Consider the following 20614-nt stretch of genomic DNA (forward strand, 5'->3'; position numbering starts at 1 on the left):
ACTTGAATAGTTCTATGTGCCAGGGGTGGATAAAGTGTTTTACATAACACATTCATTTAATCCTCATAACAGCTCTATGAGGTCAGGCTATTACTGTCCCCAATTTTAGAAATGGGGAAACTGAGGCTCAGGGAAGTGAAGCAACTTGACCAAGATCAACTCTTAAGTAGTGGATCTGGGATTCAAACCCAGGCAGTCTATCTCTAAGAGTCCTTACTTTTAACTCCACTGCACTTTGCTGAAGGAACCTTGGTGACACAATGGCTAAGTGCATGGCTGCTAACCGAAAGGTCAGAGGTTCGAACCCACCAGCGGCTCTGCAGGAGGAAAGACCTGGTGATCCGCTCCCATAAAGACCACACCCTAAGAAACCCTATGGGGCAGTTCTACTCTGTCCTATAGGGTCACTGTGAATCAGAATCAACTTGATGGCACACAACAATACACTTTACTGGGAGTGGCTGTGAGGTGGACTGGCTAAAAAGATTAAGGTCAGGTGTTCCCCGTTCCACTTGGAACATGTCATTCAATGTGATTGCTGTGTGGTTGGTATTCTATTTAAATAAATGGACTTTCTTAAAGTAAAAAAATAGAATCAGAATTGAGAGTAGATCATTTTCTTGGAGGCCTTTAGAAATGGATACAAGTTTTGGGGGAGGAAGTCTGATGTTCTACACCTTTTGGGAACGTGTAAAACGTTTTCAGACTAGACTGATTTTTATCAGGCAGATGCGCCCATGAGCTATTTGAACATTTCTGCATGCAGCCACAAATGTTTATTGGGTCACCCAACTCTTGTATAAAAATACAAGAAAATCATGAAGAAATGTTTACGTTCCACCAAATGAATTCAGCATGTGAAACAGAAGTTCTACCCCAAGCCCTATATGTGTTTTCCTTTTATAGCCATATCTGGACAACTTGAAACAGTGAAGGCTGAGGCATACAATCTGGGTGTTTACAAAATTCTTCCTGACTTGGGTCAGCAAGACCAATATCCATGCACATTTGACACAGTGTTGCCAGATTTCCTCTATTATTTTGTAAAGCTTCTGCTGGTCTGGGAAAAGACTTGGTTTTGTTTTTTTACAATCAACTTTATTGAGGAATAATTATCATATAATACAATGCATCCATTTTAAGTATATGAAAATATAATTTTTAACTCTAAGGTTTCTTTTTCTTTCTAGATACACATCTAGAATGGAGACTTGGAATACGTTTTGGGGGATCCTCTTCCTTGCAGCTAGTTTTGACTTCATCAAGTCACAGAGAACTGGTAATAATACATCAGATTCTTTAAGCCCCCCAAAATTACCTTGCCAGGAACCTAATGTAGTGACAATCTCAAAAGAAAATATACAGGCACTTCATAATTAACAAAAGGGAAATGATTCTTTTAAGGAAAATTTAGTTAGAATCTGGAAGATTTTAGTGAATGGCAGACACTTGATTTTTTTTCCCCAAAGCTTAACCCCCGATGAAGCAGGAGTCTGGGTGGTGCAAATGGTTTGTGATCAGCTGCCAACCAAGAGGTTGGTGGTTTGTACCCACCCAGCAGCTCCTTAAAAGAAAGGCCTGGTGATCTGCTTTCATAAAGATTAAAAAAACCGAAAACCAAACCCAGTGCCATCGAGTTGATTCCGACTCATAGCGACCCTATAGGACAGAGTAGAACTGCCCAAAGGAGCACCTGGTGGATTTGAACTGCCGACCCTGTGGTTAGCAGCCGTAGCACTTAACCACTATGCCACCAGGGTTTCCTCATAAAGATTACAGCCTAGGAAACCCTATAGAGCAGTTCTACTGTGTAACACATGGGGTTGTCATGAGTTGGGGGCCGACTTGACAGCAGGTAACAACAACAACCTCAAGCGACAAAAAATAGATAATAAAAAATTGTACCCCTCTGAATGTTTTACCAGGCTCTTAAATACTCTTTGTAAACATGGGCCTGTTCTATTAATTGCATCTTGCTTCGTCTTCTTTGGTGAAGCTTTTCCAAGAGCAATTGGCACCGTAAGATGGACAGCTTCACCGAGTGCTAGTGGCATCTCTGCAATTTTTTTTCACAGTCATTTAAATGGATTGTTGGGACGTCTCAAGATGAAGGTCGTATCAAAAGAAGGTTGTTTGAATAGCCTGAAGCCGCACGGAGACAATATTGACGTTGAAATATTCAAATATAATTACACAGACTGTTATTTGATGGGAAAAAAACATGAAGCTCTCTAGATTTTCCCCTTGGCTCTGAATGCTATCACTTGTGAACAGAAGTGGCGACGGCCTTTTCAAGTTTCAAACACCTTGTAAAATTACAAAGAACTAGCGGAGGGATTAAGAAAGTGACCATGTATGAAAATGTAATGCATCTCTCAAATTGCACGTGATGGAAACAATACCGATTAGTCTGAAAAATCCTCTACAGCCTGAGGTTTCTCCTGATGCTTGGGAAGAGCAGGGGAAGGCTTTGTGGTCTGCGTTTGCTCTCTGGAAAGAGATGTTAAGAGGACAAACCAATCAACCATTCCTGGAGCGCTCAATGGATTTTCACCTCTAATAGGATAGCATTTTGGGGGTCTAAAAGGAAATAAAGCTGAAAGAGCTTGAAACTCATTAATTGTGTACCTTTTCCCTGATGATGGCTCCACTTGTCTTTATGATCCAATAGCAAGAGAAAGCAAAATTCTGAGAGGTGGGACCCAGGACTCCAGAAATGACAGATGGCCCTGGTATCTCTAGATTACACTAACTTTCCCTAGCCCTTCTCTGTCTAAACTCCCACTTGCCCTTTCTCTTTTCTCAAAGCCTTCAGTCCTTTGCATTTCTGTAATATGGGTTTTAATTTTATCTTCTTTATGGCAGTATAGGGTATGGACTGAATGCCAGGAGACCTGGGTTCTAATTCTGGCTGTTTGAAATGATTTGCACTAGTTATTTTTGCCTTTCTAGGTCTTAATTTCCTTCTCTGTAAGATGAACAAATTAGATTCCTTATTCTACACCTGTGCTGCCCAATACGGTAGCTACTAGCCACCTGGGACTATTGAAATGAAAATGCAATCAATTAAAAAATTCAGTTTCTCAGTCATGCTAGCCACATTGCAAGTGCTCAATAGCCACATATACCTAGTGGCTACCATATTAGATTGCTCAGCTCCATAGGATCATTTCCAGCTCCCAAATTTTCTGATTATTTTATTGGTTTTCATTAATGTTCAAAATTTGTATCCTTGTAGGTGATGTCTGTCTCCTTCCTCCCTCCCTCCCTCCTTTTCGTCTTTCCTTCATCAAACATATACATGTATATATTTTGGTATCCACTCTATGCTAGGCACTCACCGCACCCCCCCCCCCCAAAAAAAAAAGACGTAGTATCTGTTCTCATGAAACTTACAGTCTTGTTAGGGGAGATTGTCATTAATCAAATAAATACCCTAATGAATGTTACGTAACAAATTGAGGTAAAAGAGCGTTAGTCTAAGGGAATTTACACCCCCCTCCCACACACACACACACACAGACACACACACACACAAAATGAACGAGAAACTTGGAACCCCGTGGCACGAGGGAGGGTGGCAAGTTTGAGACACTGGACTAAGTTTAGAGCCTGGAGGACAGAGGCCAAGGTGGAGAACGTAGAGAGAAGAGAGGCGAGAGGGGCAGCGCAGGGCCTGGCCATGCCAGTATTTTAACCCCTTTGGCACAAAACCAGGTACGAGATGTACTTAATCAGTGTGGGATAATCATCCCTGAGTTTTTCAGCCACTTTAAGCTAAAACTGGTTTTAGCTGGCTTCAAGTTTTGTTTCTTCTCCTGTCACTAGTTCGTGTTCCCCTTCTACCATCACATATAATCAAATTGGGAGCTATGGGGAAAGACATTATGGTGGCTGCTGAGAAATAAATAAACAGGCCATAAACAGGCCATTAATTGCTTCTTCTTTTTTTCACAAAAGCATTGTGCTTAATCCATGTTTTCCCTCTTGTCACAGAAAAATAAAGTTTGAGTTGGAAGACACCAGGTCATCTGGTCTACTTTTGACTCTAAAGTAGGACAATCTGAGAAGCTGAGGGATTAACCTATTTGTCCAAGTCCTGCAGCCAGCTGTTGTCTGATCCTTTCTGTGCTAGAAGCCAGCGTGGGCCTGGCTGGGTACCAGTTGTTCTGGCTACTGTTGGGATGGTGATTTCTAGGATTAGAGCAGGGTCTGGGGAGAAGTAGTTGCACAGTGCAGCCTTGAGTTCAGGAAGTCAGCGGACAAATGCAAGCCACAACTTATCAAACATCAAACTAAAGGGTGGCCAGGGAGTACTAGGGGTTAAAGTCAGATTGCCTAGAAGCAGAGTCTGGGACAAGGACTCAGGTGCACGTGTTAATTTGAGGGAGTGCTCTTTAGGAAAAATATACAAGGGAGTGAGAGAAGTGGGATAGAGTAGGGGAAGAAGCTGGGCAGGGATGTGGCCTCAGGCAAAACCAAGACTTGACCTGATCTATGGAGGGCTCAGGAGCATAAATAGCACTAGAGTTGTCTTGCTTGAGGCAAGGAAGGCCAGGAGTCTGTACCCCCATATCCACCAGACACTGGCCACTCAGGCCAGTGGTGGTGTAACTCCCCAGGTGTTTCCAGATGAGGTCACTCCCTTCAGCCAAGCTCAGATTTCTGGAAAAAGCCGCAGACGTGAGAGTTTAGCTGGAGCACTTGAAGCAGCTGGAAGTGGGTATGCCAGCCAAGAAAGGGTATCTAGGTTTTGACTAAGAACAACATCTGCTACTAGTGGAAAGCTGGTTTCTTCTGGTAAGTTCAAGGGGTGAGTGGAGGGCCAGGGTCAGGACCTAATCGAAGGGTCTAGTATGTGTTAGAATGGTAAGGAGGGCGGCAGGTGAGCAAGGGTGGATGCTGGGCATGCTGAAGCAATGGAAGGTAATGGTGTGCCTCGACCTGGTTCATACTGATGACCATCAGGGTGCAGTGTGAGCTGATCTGGGTGGTGTAAAGATGCTGAATTGGGAGAGATAGATCCCAGCTGAGAGCTGTCAATTCTTTAATGCTTTCCCTTAAAGTGACTCTCTCCCCAGTCTGCAGGGAGGCCTCTGTGGGAGATATCGTGTTTCTGGTGGACACCAGCATCAACCCCCAACAGGCCCGCAGTGTGCGGAGCTTCTTGTCCGCTCTGGTGAAAGGCTTCAATGTCAGCAGAGAGACCATCCGCGTGGGTCTGGCCGAGTACAGCGATGAACCCAGTTCGGAGTTCCTACTTTCTACCTACCACCGCAAAAGCGATGTGTTGAGACACATTCAGAGGCTTCCATTCAAGCCTGGGGGCAGGAAGACGGGCCTGGGCCTGCAGTTCATCCTAGATCACCACTTTCAGGAAACAGCTGGTAGCCGTGCAAACCAAGGGGTGCCTCAGGTCGCTATGGTGATCAGCAGTGGCCCAGCTGAGGACCATGTCCGTGAACCAGCGGAGGCACTGAGAAGGGCAGGCATCCTGCTTTATGCTGTTGGCATCAGAGATGCCGTTTGGGCAGAGCTCAGGGAGATGGCAAGTAGTCCTGAGGAGAAGTTTGCTTCCTTGGTTCCCAACTTCCCTGGTCTGGGAAACCTTGTCCAGAAGCTGCGGCAGGAGCTCTGTGACACTTTGGCAGAGGCGACTCAGCCTGTTGACCACATCTCTCCAGGTACAAAGGCTTTCCCTTCTTATTTCTGATCTGGAAGGCTCAGGACTCAAAGCTTTATCTGTCTATTCATCCCTCTCACTGTCCTTCTTATTTTCCAGAACTTGGGATGGGGTAGGTTGGGGCGGGGGTGGCTTGGTAAGGTGTCTTGATTGCTTGGGCACACTTGATATTGCAGGTTGAAACTTAAAATTTCACTAAACTGTCTGTACTCTTCAGTCATTAGCCAAATACATATCAACTCTTTTTTGTAAACCCGTACGCTGGTTCTACATGCTGATGTAGTGTAAGTCCATTTTTGAAGAAAGGATTGTTTCTAGAATGATCTTATTATTCCCAGATTGATACCCACATTGCCTGGGTGGGTAGCAGATGAGGGGAAAGGGGCAGTGGATCCCTCAAGAAGTTTCTTTTACTACCAATATGTTGGTGTAATGCCGTGGTTAAGAGAACAAATTTAGGGAAAAGACAGATCTGGACTAAAATCTTAATATTCCACTTTCTGATTTTGTCATCTTGGACAGCTACTTTACTGCTCTGAACCTAAGTTGTCTTCACAGGGTGATGGTACCTGCCTCAGAGAGCTGTTGAGAACGCTGAAGTTATGCATGGAAAGTACTTGGTGTAGTGCCTAGCCCATCGGGGTGTCCATAAGCATGATCTATTATTAATTGTTATTACCTGGGATGATATAGCTATCATTAACTTCATGCTTCCATTGGTGATGATGGGACATAAGCTGGTGAAAATTCTCTATAAATTAATTACTAAGCTCTATTTTTTTTTTGTTGTTATAGTGATTTATCAGTTCTACTGTGTCCTATAGGGTCGCTATGAGTCGGAATGGACTCGACGGCACTGGGTTTTTATAGTGAAGTATAAAGCTTTGTGCAGGGAAAGAGAAGATTGCTTGTGGGTTCCATCAAAAACACACAAGAGTTTATGATTTTGGTATTCATATATAGGCTAGGAGAATTGGAAGAGATGCTAAAACTTCTACCCCGTTTGATGTAGCACTTGTGTGATTGGCATGCGAGTGGTGGGAGTATAGCATTTGTTGGTCAAATAAATATTATATGCCTTACTTTTGTAAAGCCCTTTGAGGTTTACAAAGAGGTTTATGTATGTAGTAGTGATGATTGCCATCTTTTTGGTGCTATATAGTTTTCAAAGCGTGTTGACATTGTTCATGTGACTGACCCATCATCTCAACTTTGTTAGTCACAGGGAAATTAACATTTTTATTTCCATTTTTCCAATAAGGAAACTGAGGCCAAAGGTAGCACAAGTGAATGGCAGAGCTAGGACTTGATCTCATCTTTTAGAGCAGACTCAATCCACTGGAGCAAGCGCCTTAGGCTGTGTTCCCCAGAAGCAGAGCCTGAAGCAAGGATTTGGTACATGTATATATTAAGGAAGAGCTCTCAGGGAAGAAGTCAGTAAAGATGTAAGGGATGCAGGACAGAGAAGCAGAGTAAGGTAAGAAAGGGTATGATCTGAGAGAAAGGTTCCACAGAGGGTTGCTTTAGACCGAGGCTGCTGGTGCATTCAGGAATGTAAGTTACACTTTAGAGTTGTCCTGACCCCAAAGTAAGGAGCTAGGCTCTCATATACTGCAGGCAAAGCAGCTCCAGTAGCTGGAGAGCAGTCCTCCAAAGAGCAGTGTAAGAAAAGGTAACAAGGAATCCAATGGGGCCTGGGCAGAGCTCTGATATTGTCTGCTACAGTAGATTATTTTGTTTTATCCTTATAATAATTCTGTGACAGTATGAGGCCTGGTATAAAGATTTCAGTGCTGCAGAGAAGAAAATTGAGTCTCAAAGAGGTGAATGGCCAGTAGTCCCAGGGCTAATACATAAGTGATAAGCTGCAATGAAAGATATCATGGCATATGGGATATACTCGAGCTTTCTGACCTATTGGTGCCAGCACATTCTAAAGAAGACGTTTCTTTGTGAAAAGGTGAGAGGCTGGTCTCTTACTTCCATTGGGCAGAGAACAGTCCTTTTCTCAACATGTTGTTCCATTTATAGGAGTATTTTTCTTCTTAGTGAGATTCAAAGGATTGCCCAAGGGGATTTCAAGGTTGAAGGTTATCAGTAGAACAGGACAGAAGCCTCAGAAGATGATAGAGTAGAGGAAAGGCAAGGCAAGGAGGATGACACTTTTCTAAACACACTGTCACTTGAGGGTAGTGTCTGAGGACCATTGAGTACAGGCTGCGTGGCATTGCTCACCCTTTATGTACACCATTCGTCTCTTTTTTGTTCTAAGTATTTTGAGTGAAGACCCACCAATTGTATCCCTTTCCCCTCCTCTCTTACAGCTTGCAGAGAAGCAGCCCTGGCGGACATTGTGTTCCTGGTGGACAGCTCAACCAGCATTGGACCCCAGAACTTCCAGAAAGTGAAGAACTTCCTTTACTCTGTTGTCTTGGGGCTTGACATCAGCAGTGACCAGGTCCGAGTGGCACTTGTCCAGTATAATGACAACATCTACCCAGCCTTTCAGCTGAACCAGTACCCTCTGAAGAGCATGGTCCTGGAGCAGATCCAGAATCTGCCCTACCGCACAGGAGGCACAAGCACGGGGAGCGCCCTGGAATTCATCAGGACCAACTACTTGACTGAGGCAGCTGGCAGCCGGGCCCAGGATGGGGTTCCTCAGATAGTTATTCTGGTGACAGATGGGGAGTCAAGTGATGAAGTCCAGGAGACCGCTGACAGGTTGAAAGAAGATGGAGTTGTTGTGTACGTGGTAGGGATTAATGTCCAGGATGTCCAGGAGTTGCAAATAATAGCCAGTGAACCATTCGAGAAGTTTCTCTTCAACACTGAAAACTTCAACATCCTGCAGGAGCTGTCAGGAAGCATCCTTCAGACCCTGTGCTCAGCAGTGGAGGGTGAGATTAAAGGTAAGAGGCTGTGGTAAAACCCAACATTCCCACCAGGTCAACTTGCCTACGTCTCTTAGTATTTTCCTTTGCATTGACTCTCTTATTTCACTGACATTTATTTTAAGAGATCATTACCACAAATGAAAAAACAGTTTACTTTGCCATTGTTAGCAGGTAATTGTCAGTCCTGGGTTTGGTTACCCTCAGTGATGTTCTTTGTCCTCCCCCTGCTCTGCTCTATATTTCAAGATAATGCCCCCTAGAGCTATTCAGGCTCCTATATGAGATGGTTTTAGCCAATGGGAGTCACCGAGAAGGTGGAGAGAAGGGAGACATCAGAGTACTTCTTCCTCACATCTGGGCAGTCTCTGGCAGTAGCTGTGCCCCTTTGGTGGCCCCACATTCTGCTGGTATGCCCAGCATGGGCCTAACATCTGCTTGCCCCTTTCCCCTGGGCTCCAGTTATATCACCTCTTCCTTTTGTCCCTCCAGCCAAAAAATAATTTCTTATTTTTGTTAACCCTTAATTGTCTCTTTTGTTTAGCTTCTCTCCTCTTTCAGTATCAGTGTAATTGATATCAGTGTAACCAATTCCCTACATTAAATTCTCCCTTTTAAATATTTAGAGTAGTTTCTGTTTTCCTGGTCAGACTCTGACTAATTTACAAACCATAAAATCGAACGTAGTAAAAGAGTAAGTTAAATAATCCTAGCTAGAAGAAATACTCTTATTTTTAGAAGAGATAGAAACACCATATAATCCAGCAATCCCACTCCTAGGAGCATACCTAGAGAAATAAGAGCCTTCATACAAATAGACATATGTATACCCACGTTCGTTGCAGCATTGTTCACAATAGCAAAAAATGGAAACAGCCTAGGGTTCCCATCAACAGATGAATGGATAAACAAACTATGGTACATACACACAATGGAGTACTACGCAACAACAAACAACAATGTTGAACCTGTGAAGCATCTCACAACATGGATGAATCTGGAGGGCATTATGCTGAGTGAAATAAGTCAATCACAAAAGGACAATATTGTCTGAGACCACTACTTCAAAAACTCATTATAAGGTTTATACACAAAAAGAAACAATGTTTGATGGTTATGAGGTAGAGGAGGGGTGGAAGGGAAAAACGCTAAATAGACACGAGATAAGTTGTAACTTTGGTGGAGGGTAAGACAGTACACAATACTGGGGAAGCCAGCGCAACTAGTCCAAGGCAAGGTCATGGAAGCTCCATAGACACGTCCAAGCTCCCTGAGGGACCAAATTACTGGGGTAAGGGCTATGGGGACCATGGTCTTGGGGAACATCTAGCTCAGTTGGCGTAACATAGTTTATAAAAAAATATTTTGCATTCTACTTTGGTCAGTAGCCCCTGGGGTCTTAAAAGCTTGTGAGCGGCCATCTAAGATACTCCACTGGTCTCACCCCATCTGGAGCAAGGGAGAATGAAGAAAACCAAAGACACAAGAGAAAGATTAGTCCAAAGGACTCATGGACTACAAGTACCACACCCTTCACCAGATTGAGTCCAGCACAGCTAGATGGTACCCAGCTACCACAACTGACTGCTGTCAAAGGGATCACAATAGACGGTCCCAGACAGAACTGAAGAAAAATGTAAGACAAAATTCTAACTCACAAAAAAAAAAAAAAAAAAAAGAAGGTCATGCTTACTGTAGGTCTGATAGAGACTGGAGAAACCTCGAGAGTATGGCCACAGGACACCGTTATAACTAGGTAATGAAGTCACTCCTGAGGTTCGCTCTTCAACCGGAGATTAGACAGGCCCATAAAACAAAATGAGACTAAATGGGCACACTGGTGTAGAGGCGAGGATAAGAAGGCAGGAAGGGACAAGAAAGCTGGTAATGGGGAGCCTAAGGTCGAGAAGGGGAGAGTGTTGACATGTTGTGGTGTTGGCAACCAATGTCACAAAACAATATGTGTATAAATTGTTTAATGAGAAACTATTTTTCTCTGTAAACCTTCATCTAAAGTACAATTAAAAAAAAGAACCAGTAACTAGTTGCCATGGAGTCAGTTCCGACTCATGGCGACCTCATGTGTACCAGAGTAGATCTGTACTCCATCAGTTTTCAATGGCTGATTTTTTGGGGAAGTAAATCACCAGGCCTTTCTTCTAAGGTGCCTCTGGCTGGACTTAAACCTCCAACCTTTCGCTTAGCAGCCAAGCATTAACTGTTTGTACCACCCAGGAACTCCACATGGAATTAGGTGCTTATGAAATCTGGAAAGATCTGGAGAAAAAGGTTTTGAAATGACATGCAAGGAACACAAAACTGATTTAACAGTGCAGCCACAACCTCTAGGCTGCTACCGGAGCTATGAGTTCAAACACCTATGGTACCTCTGATGCAATGGTGCAACTGTTTCTAGACACCCAAAAGCAGGAAAATGTCAATGCAGGACAATTTTAATTTCTGTGAACTCCCCTGCCAGCAGAAACAGCCAAATCCAGAAGGAAGATAGCCCCGGCTTCACTTCTGACACCCATGTCTTGTGTGAGCCTATCTACTTAATGAGCTCTACATTTGAATCCAAGGAGCCTTAGTGGCACAGTGGTTAAGTACTTGTCTGCTAACCAAAGGGAGAGAGACCTGGCAATCTGCTCCAGTAAAAAGTACAGCCTAGAAAAGGCTCTGGGGAAAAAAAAATTCTAGCTAGATACCCCATTCTGCAAAAGGATCTGAACGTGGAGCCCGAGCTTTTTCGGTTTAAAAGGGAGATTAGCAAATGATTATTTTTAGCTGCCCTCAAATTGGCTCTGACTCGTGACGACTTTACATATAACAGAATGAAACATTGCCCCGTGCTGTGCCATCTTCGTGATCATTGGTATGGTTGAATCTGTTGTTGAGGCTATTGTGTCAATCCATTCCATTGAAGGTATCCCTCGTTTTTTGCTGACCTTCTACTTTACCAAAACATGGTGTCTTTTTCTAGCTTTTGGTCTTTCCTGATGACATGTCCCAAGTAAGCAAGCTGACAAATGGTTAAAACCAAAAAACCAAATCCGTTGCTGTCGAGCGACTCATAGTGACCCTAAAGGACAGGGTAGAACTGCCCCATAGGGTTTCCAAGGAGTGCCGGGTAGATTCAAACTGCCAACCTTTTGGTTAGCAGCTATAGCTCTGAACCACTATGCTACCAGGGTTTCTGACAAATGGTTAGAGAGATGTTAAAGACATTCTAAAACCAAACCAGAATTTTTTTCTGCATTTAATTTGAATGGTGAAAAGAGAATGCAAAAAGTAACGACTTTCTCACCATGTGAATCAATGTCATTTAATGCCCTGTCATGTGCCATGTAAAATCATCTCCTGTACTACTGAAGACCCATAGTTTGGGAAACACTGACTTCCACTAAGGTTGTCTTTGGTGTCTTCGATAATTCTGAGGATTAAGGATGTACACGAGCAGGGTGAATATGCCTGAGTTCTGTTCAGGACTTGACTAGATATTAGTCTTCCCTGGCTGTCTGCCCACATCCTGGTAACCATCAGCTGAATCTCTCAGACATTTCTTGTACACTTAACTGTTCGTTAGGCCTTGAGCTAAGCCCTGGGGATATAAGCACAAACAACAAGATAACTCCAGGGCAGGGAGGCAAAGAGATGACAGGAATTTTTCAGTGTATAACGTGGAATATGCTGTGAACTAGAGAGGTACAAAGTGCTAAGAAATCCCAGACACTTCTGGGTACCCTAGTTTGTGTTTTTTCCCATAGACTAGTTCAACGAGAGCAGCACATGGCAATTTTGATAAACAGGCTAAAGCTTGACCGTTGCTGCTCCTTTTTTTAAAAGCCAGCTCTAAAAATCCCTCCTTTGTGGTATATAAGAAGCCCTGGTGGCACAGTGGAAAACCTGGTGGCATAGTGGTTAAGTGCTATGGCTGCTAACCAAAGGGTCAGCAGTTTGAATCCACCAGGTGCTCCTTGGAAGCTCTATGGGGTAGTTTTACTCTGTCCTATGGGGTCACTATAAGTTGGAATCAACTCTGCAGCAACGGGTTTTTTTGAGTTAGTGGTGCAGCGGTTAAGAGCTCGGCTGCTAACCAAAAGGTTGGCAGTTCGAATCTACCAGGTGCTCCCTGGAAACCCTATGGAGCAGTTCTCCTCTGTCCTACAGGGTCGCTATGAGTCAGAATCAACTTGACAGGAATGTGTTTGGTTTTTGGTGTTGGTGGTATTTAATTAGGTGCTGAAAGTCTTTGCTGACCTACCTTAGCTTGTGTTTTAGATTCTGGTGAATAAAGTTTTTTTTTTTTTTTCTCATAACATGTTTGAAAATTAGATGAAAGCCTGGTACCAGCATATCAGGCACCTAGTTATAAACCAGTTACTTCAGTCTTGAGCTCATCAGCATGGACCAAGAAGCCTTTTATATGTTTCAGAGTAGCTCAAATTAAGCCACTGCATGAGAACTCTTACTTCACTGACTTACAATGATAGTAATTACATGGTTCTTGAAAACTGTTTTTAGCCAATAAGTCAACTCCACTGGATTCCGTTGCTGAAGTAATATTCTGACATTGTAAATTGAGCATTGGATTATATACCTTGTTTCATTATATAGTCAGTGTCTTTATTTTATTCTTTAATGTATCTGCTGAGGACTCAGTACCATCTAAGACAGAACAGGGTGTTCAAGGTGAAGACACTGTAGTTCTTGTCCAGAAAGGGCTCATAGGCACGACCACTTAACTACAATATGAGCCAGAATTAACTGGATATACTGGGACAGCAGAAGGAGCTGTCTGCCATCATTGGAGAATCTGGGGAAACTTCCTAGGGGAAGGGACATCTGAACCGGAGACCGAAGGATGGGTAGAGTTCTCACGGGTAGAAAACGAGGGAGAGAACATCCCGCGGTGTGGTCTAGAGAAAACAGCATGGGTTTTATAGTCCAGCAGACCGGGGTTTTAATTACAGCTTTGCCATTTTCTAGCTATTTATTATGGAAAAGCAGCTTCCCTTCTTTAGGCCTCATTCTTCTCACCTGCACAATGAAGATAATAATAATTTTCTACTACGATGATTTATGAGGATTAAATTAGATGAAATGTGTAAGAAGCTCTAAGACAAAGTAACTACTCAGTAAATGTTAACTTCTCTTTCTTCTTCTCTTGGTTGAAGATTCTTTAGTCTAATAAAGCAGTCAAAAAGGCAGTAGGATATAGAGAGGGAGAGAGCTTTGTGATCGAGACCCACATGGAGGGGATGGAATTACAGTACGCACAGTGTTGTATAGGCGAAGTACATCTCCAGCCCACATTCCCATACAAAACACCTATGTATTCAATTTCTGTTGTTGTTGTTTTGTCAGCTTTCACATTTCTCCTTCAATGACATTGATTGCATTTTTCATATTGTGCCACCTTTATCGCTTTGTATTCGGTATTCCTGAGAACTTAATTTACTTTGTCCTCTTTGTCTTTTCCTTCCCTTTCTCCCTTCTATTCCAGAATTCAGCAAGGCTTATGCAGACGTGGTCTTTCTTGCTGACACCTCTCAGGACACATCATGGGACAGTTTCCAGTGGATGAGGAATTTCATCTCCAGAGTGGTTGGCATGCTGGAGGTTGGCAAGGACAAGTACCAGATCGGGCTGGCTCAGTATGGTGATCGAGGTCACACTGAATTTTTGCTCAATACCTACCAGACACAGAACGAGATGATTGTTCACATCCAGGAGCAGTTTAGGCCCCGGGGTGGCCCCAGGAGGACAGGCAAGGCTCTGCGGTACCTTCGTCAGACCTTCTTCCAGGAGGCAGCAGGAAGCCGGTTTCTCCAGGGCATTCCCCAGTATGCAGTGGTCATTACTTCGGGCAAGTCTGAGGATGAGGTCTGGGAGGCCACACAGGCACTGAGGAAGAAAGGTGTGAAAGTCATGTCTGTGGGCTTGCAGAACTTTGACAGGAAAGAATTGGAGGGAATGGGAACCCCAACCTTTGTATATGAGATCCAAGGAGAAGATGGAGTCAGACGGGCGCTGCAAGATGTGCGTGTGGTGATCCAAGAGACTGAGCAGCCAACGCTCAGTACTACTCAGGTCTTCGAGGAGGCTGAAGTAGGTAAGATTTGGTCCCTAGGATATGGGAGCCTCTGAGGGATCTCAGCATAAGAATAAGATCAGAGAAGGGGGCGTCCTGGATTCTTAACCTAAGTACTGGGGCACTGGAACCAGTGGATGGGGAAGAGGAGGAGGCCTGGGGCTACCTTAGGCACACACCTTGAATTAGTTAATTATGGATATAATGATTCCAAATAACAAACCATCTCAAAATTCAGTGCCTGATGAGAACCATTTATTCTCACCAATCTGCTGAGGATCAGCCGATCTTGGCTGGGCTCAAATGAATGATTTGGATGATCTTGGCTGGGCTCATTTACACCTTTGGGGTTTGGCTGGGGGTTGGCTGATCTAGGCTTGGCTATGATAATCCTGAATCATCAGGCTAGCTGGGGCATATTATTTCCATGGTAATGGCAGAGGTGCAAAATAGGGAGCCCAATTGGGCAAGCACTTTTCAGACTTCTGCTGCATTGTGTCTGGTAATATCCCATTTTCCATAGCAAGTCATATGGCCAACATCAGTGGAGTATAAAATATATTCCTCCCATGGAACTGAGAGGTAGGGAGTGAATTTCTGAAAAATGTTCCATGCTACCAGATACCTATTCCAGGTGAAGGAGGAACATTCGGGGTTCTCCCCAGAGACTGAAAAAAGTCCTTGGGTTGGCATTCAACATGCTCACTGCAGATGCTATTGGCATTTTGGGTGGGGCAATTCATGGTGCAGGACTTTTCTGTATATTGTAGGAGGTGTAGCATCCCTGGTCCCTGTCAGTGGCATTCCCTAGTCATTGTGGTAATCCAGCCTCCCCAACATGTTTTCCAAATGCCCCCTGGGGATGGGCACCACTGTTGGTCAAGAACCACTGAACCTTATTTCACACTAAATTCCATTATACATTCGACACTTCAGCCAAGCTGAACTACTCACCATTTGCTATATATATGTCAGCTCTCCCACCTCTGTCTCTACCTTTGAACATATTAAATCATCCTGGGATGTCCACGGTCAAAACTCTAGCCGTCAATTCTCAAGTTACCTTCTTGGTGAAGCCTACCTTGATACCCCTAACTATAAATGATCAGTCTTCTTTTCTCTGAGTTAGCACAGCTCTGCCCAGACCTCTCAACATCCAGAGCTTGGGGAAAAGGGCCCTTGCAATTTTATGGGCAGACAAGACAAACACAGTTTAGACGACAAGAAGAAAATCCGAACAGAAGTAATAAGGAACTAAGCAGCACCATAAGGACACAGCATTAAAGAGAAATAGAGCAAAAAGAGGTCACCCTGGAGAAGGTGACCTGGGTGGAGTTGTGCTGGTCCTTTAATAATGAGTGTGATTTTAACATACAGGGAGAAAGGAGGGCATTCCTGGCAAGGGGAACAGGATGAGTAAGTGTGTGGGAGAAAGAATGAGCTGGATGAGTGTAAAGTAAAAGACTAAGCCCACTGGGATGGGGTGGGAGAGGGCTTAGAAGTAGTGAGGAATGAGATTGGATTAGATAGAATGGATCCTGATTATGGGAAAGTTAACCAAGGGATTTGGAGCAGGAAGAATAGCATGATCAAAGCGGTCTTTCAGGAAGCCCTCAGTGGGCTGGATGGGTTCCAGATGGGACCTCAGACTCAGAAGGATGTAAAGCCACATGGGGAGGATGCCTGGCCCCACCCAATGGTGGCTCAGAGAATGAGGAAAGTAGATGAATCTTGGAGACGACTTGAAAAGAGATTTACACTTGGCACTGGCAGATGAAAGGAGAAGTCAAAGATGCTTGGAGTTTCTAGAGAAGCTGTTTCAGACTTGCCAAAATTGGGGCACCCCCTCTTTTTTTAAACCTAGGTTTAATTTCTGGTTCTTTATAAAAAAGGAACAAAGGGAAAATTTCAGGACATCAAAAGACCTAGAGATAAGTTAAAATGTCATTCTGCTGCCCCTGTACTCTCTTCTATAAAGCTTGTTTACACACTGGTTTTAGCTCTCTGCTTGGGAGATTTTTTGTTTGTTTGTTTTCTTTTCATGTCAAAGCAGACCTGGATCTCTTTGGTTTGTGGACACAGTAGGTTCCCCACATTAGGCATTGCCTCAAAGGGAGAGGCAGGTGTCCTGAATTTCTCTTGGCAGGGAGTTTATTCAGTCATAACTCCATTACCCCATTTGAGACAGGTGAAAGGGAAGGTTCTTTTTACAGCAAAATGAAACAGCCAGCTAGCCCAATTTTTAGACAAAAGCTTTTCATAGGAGCTTGCAACATTTCATGTTCCCCCTGCTGCTATGACCTAAAATTTAGCAGAGAAAGGTGCCCAAGTTAGGAGTCACAATTTGTTATTTCCATCTTTTACCAAGAGATGGGGGATGTTATTAAGTCCATGGTGAATGTAATGGAGTTTCAGGCCTATGAAAGAGAATTTGATTAAGGGTTTCCTGCAACTAGGAAAATTGAGTCAAGACTCAGGTGCTTCTAATGAACTGAGATAAATTGAAAAGTAATCTTAAAATAATTTCAGGTGGATATTCAAATATCTACATATTTTGCAAGTGGTATGTATACTCATTCAGGTGAAAAATTTTGAAGCTGGTATGAACTCTGCAATGTCCTTTGGCCATTACGCCAAATAAAGACTTCCACTAAATTCTAAAATGTATGCGTATAAGTTAGTATAATATATGTTATTATAATTTATAACACGAAATATATTATTATAATATACATAAACATACCATTGCACGAGTTTCATACCTAAAATGAGAATTATCTTTATTACTCTGTTTTCATGCTAAAATCCTTCTTTCTGTTTTTGTTTGTTTCTTTCTTTGTTTATAGTATGTCCAAAGGCTGTTCCAACTGACTTAGTATTCCTGGTTGAGGAATTTAGCAGGGCTGGTCAATCAAATTTCCGACAGGTTGTCTATTTCCTGAAGACCACTGTCAAATCGCTAAGAATCCACCCTGGTGCTGTGAGAATTGGCTTGGTCTTTTACAGTGGGGAACCACGACTCGAGTTTTCGCTGGATACATTTCAGAATCCAGCCCAAATCTTGGCGCATTTGGATAAATTAACCTACCGAGGAAGAGGAGGAAGGCTGAAGACTGGTGCTGCTTTGGATTTCCTAAGGAACAGGGTTTTCATTCAGGAGAAGGGCAGCCGGTCCAACCAAGGTGTGCAACAGATAGCTGTGGTCATCACGGAAAGTGTCTCCCAGGATAATGTGTCCAGACCAGCTTCTCTCCTCCGAAGGGCAGGGGTTACCATCTATGCAGTGGGCACCCAGCTTCCCTCAGAGAGCAAGGACCTGGAGAAAATGGCGTCGTATCCTCCTTGGAAACATGCGATCTCCCTAGAATCTTTCCTGCAACTCTCTGCTGTGGGGAACAAGATTGAGAAGGAGCTCTGCACTGAAATTGTGGGCAAAATGGATTTAGATTCAAGAGTGGGCTATGCCCCACAAGAAGGTAAGAAGGCCTTTTCCAAAGTTGATCATTTTTTTTTTAATTTATTCTGCTTGCTCCTTCCACCTACCTCTTCCATTCCCCTCCAAAGAAGATTTTTGATTGAATTAATTTAAAAGAAAAAAAAAAAACAAACCCAAATCCTATAAAATCTTTGTTTTGTCTTGATTCCAAACAACACAGAAGAATATGAAGTCAAAGTGAACATCCCTTCCTCCTCATTTCTTACCGTTCACTCCTCTTAACAGTTTGATGAAGATATGTGCGTAGAGTAGAAGCCTTGTGGTACTCAGTGGGGATCGAGCAAATCTTAAGTCACCTAAGGCAGGAATTATTAAAAAAAAAAAAAAAAGATACAAATATACTTGAAATTTAAAAATTTTAACTTAGAACATTTATAAGACCTATAAACATTTTTAGTTTGTCAACCTTTTGGTGTAGGATCAAGGCTTCTTTGAGTATGAGCTGCTGCTTGCAGTTCTGTGTATTTTCTTCATTAATCTTCCAATAGTGTATTGTCTATAATGTCCAGTTTCAGTTTCTTTCAAGCGGGAAGAGAATTTAACCGGTTTTGAAATAATCTGAGCACAGAAGTCCTTATTGATTTTTTGATCCCCAAAATTCAGTCTTTTGTAGTACTGTCTAGTAACCCAACAATTTTTCTAAACAAGCCTTTATTATGTCTTTTCTAAGTTGTTAATCTAGTTTTCACAGATGCAATGAGTCTTTTTTTTCATACTCATGCCTTATTGATTTGTACACTATTTGATTAATTATGTAATGATAATAACAAAATTGACTCACACATGAGTTTCCAAGTTGAATCTAGTATTTTTTAGATTCAAATTAGAATCCTAGAAAGAAGGTGACATCTTGAGATGTAGATGATTAACTTAAAAATTCAAGGCTGTGATTATATCTTGAGGGGAAAAATCACTGAACTTTTTTTTTACCAAACACTCAACTATCTTGAAATCTCTTGATTACTTGTGCTGAGGTCCAGAGATTTGAAATATCTAAATAAATTTTGATTTTACTCTTTGGCCTGTATTTTTAGTCCCTTTTTCTGTTCTGGGAGCAAGGGACAGTATTATTATGTCTGAAGTTCATTTTCTTGTACACCTCTTGCCTACATTCTATAGGGAAGAAGGAGGGAAATGAAGCCCAGCTAATTCACAGTGTAAAGGGTTAAGAGTTTGTTCCTTCTCTAGATTACATAGCTAGCTATTAAGAAGGAGCCTGGAATCAGGAAAATCATCCCAAGGCCTAGAGGGATTAGAGGTGGGACAGTTTAGAGGTAAACAGAAGCCGTGACAATTTTATGTCTGGATAACCTGGATGGTCATAATGATAATACTTTCTATCATTTATTGGTCCTTTGCTATGTGTCAGGCACTCTGCTAAACACTTCATATAATAGGATATTACATATTATATAATATACATATTATATCATATAATAAATGTAATAAACACGGATGCCCAGAGGCATCCAGACTGTAAGAAATCTCTCTCTCTCTTTTTTTTTTCCCCAAACCCATATTTGCCAAGAGTGGTATGCAGTGTTTAGGGCCCTTGGCCCCTCTGGACAGTGCAAAGGCCCTGGGATGCAGTGGAGACCCCTGGGTCACTGCTCCGTTGGCTGGCTACAGAGATGCCTCTCCCCTCAGAGCAGTCCTGCCCTCGGACCTTTTCCTCACAGCTGTCTTTCCTCAGACCCTCCCCCTCACAGTGGCCGTGTTCTAGGTCTTCACCTCACAGCGGTCCTGTCCTCAGACTCTTCGCCTGACAACGATCCTTTCCTCAGACACCGGGTCCCATCCACCCACCCTATCGCCTGTGGGTGCTGGGTTCCAGCAAGGTCCAAGTTTCTGCCTTCTGTTTCCATATTTTTTTCCCTCCAATCTCCAAGGGATCAACAATACTTAACTTTGGGCAGATCACTTCTTCCTGGACCCCTCCAAGCCACACCCTCTTCCAGTGCCTGCCCTTCTAGTGTAGGGTTGCCAGATAAAATTCAGGCTAACATTAAACACATTTTTTGGTAGAAGTATGTCACAAATATTGCATAGAATTTGGGCCTCCCAAATAAAGGCTTGAGCAGGGAAGTACAACTCCCACCTCAGGTTGCTTCCCTTTCAGTCAGGAAACATGAAAAGGCTCTTAATTTTTCCCTGGATCAAGGGAATTCAGAGATTAAGAACACCAGACATCTTTCTTTTTGAGGACTATGTTAGATAACAAAAATAATACACTGGGTAATCTTAACCTTAAATTTTAGTACTTAGTGCTGCTGTGTGTACATGATCTTAGTTAATCCTTACAATAAGCTTATTGAGTAGGTCTTAAGGTCTTCGTTTGACGGACTAGGAATTGAGATGCAAAGAGGCCAAGTCACAGACCTCAGGTCGTGCAGCTAGTAAGTGGTGGAACAGGATCTGAATTTGGAGCCATGTTGCCCTTTGGAGTC

General features: G+C 43.0%; 1 protein-coding gene across 1 annotated transcript in view; it reads left to right on the forward strand.

The window, feature by feature from the left end:
• The first annotated feature begins 1078 nt into the window (after positions 1-1078).
• LOC100664786 (collagen alpha-4(VI) chain-like) overlaps positions 1079-20614 on the forward strand; it is a 117786-nt gene continuing 98250 nt past the window's right edge. Inside the window, exons 1-6 of the mRNA XM_064277314.1 lie at positions 1079-1279; positions 5082-5684; positions 8008-8595; positions 14084-14692; positions 17518-18195; positions 19952-20005. Of these exons, the coding sequence (XP_064133384.1) occupies positions 1204-1279; positions 5082-5684; positions 8008-8595; positions 14084-14692; positions 17518-18195; positions 19952-20005 (2608 nt within the window). The 5' untranslated portion in view covers positions 1079-1203. The remainder of the gene's footprint in view (positions 1280-5081; positions 5685-8007; positions 8596-14083; positions 14693-17517; positions 18196-19951; positions 20006-20614) is intronic.

This window comes from Loxodonta africana, chromosome 27 (assembly GCF_030014295.1).
Source record: "Loxodonta africana isolate mLoxAfr1 chromosome 27, mLoxAfr1.hap2, whole genome shotgun sequence".
Classification (NCBI taxonomy): domain Eukaryota; kingdom Metazoa; phylum Chordata; class Mammalia; order Proboscidea; family Elephantidae; genus Loxodonta; species Loxodonta africana.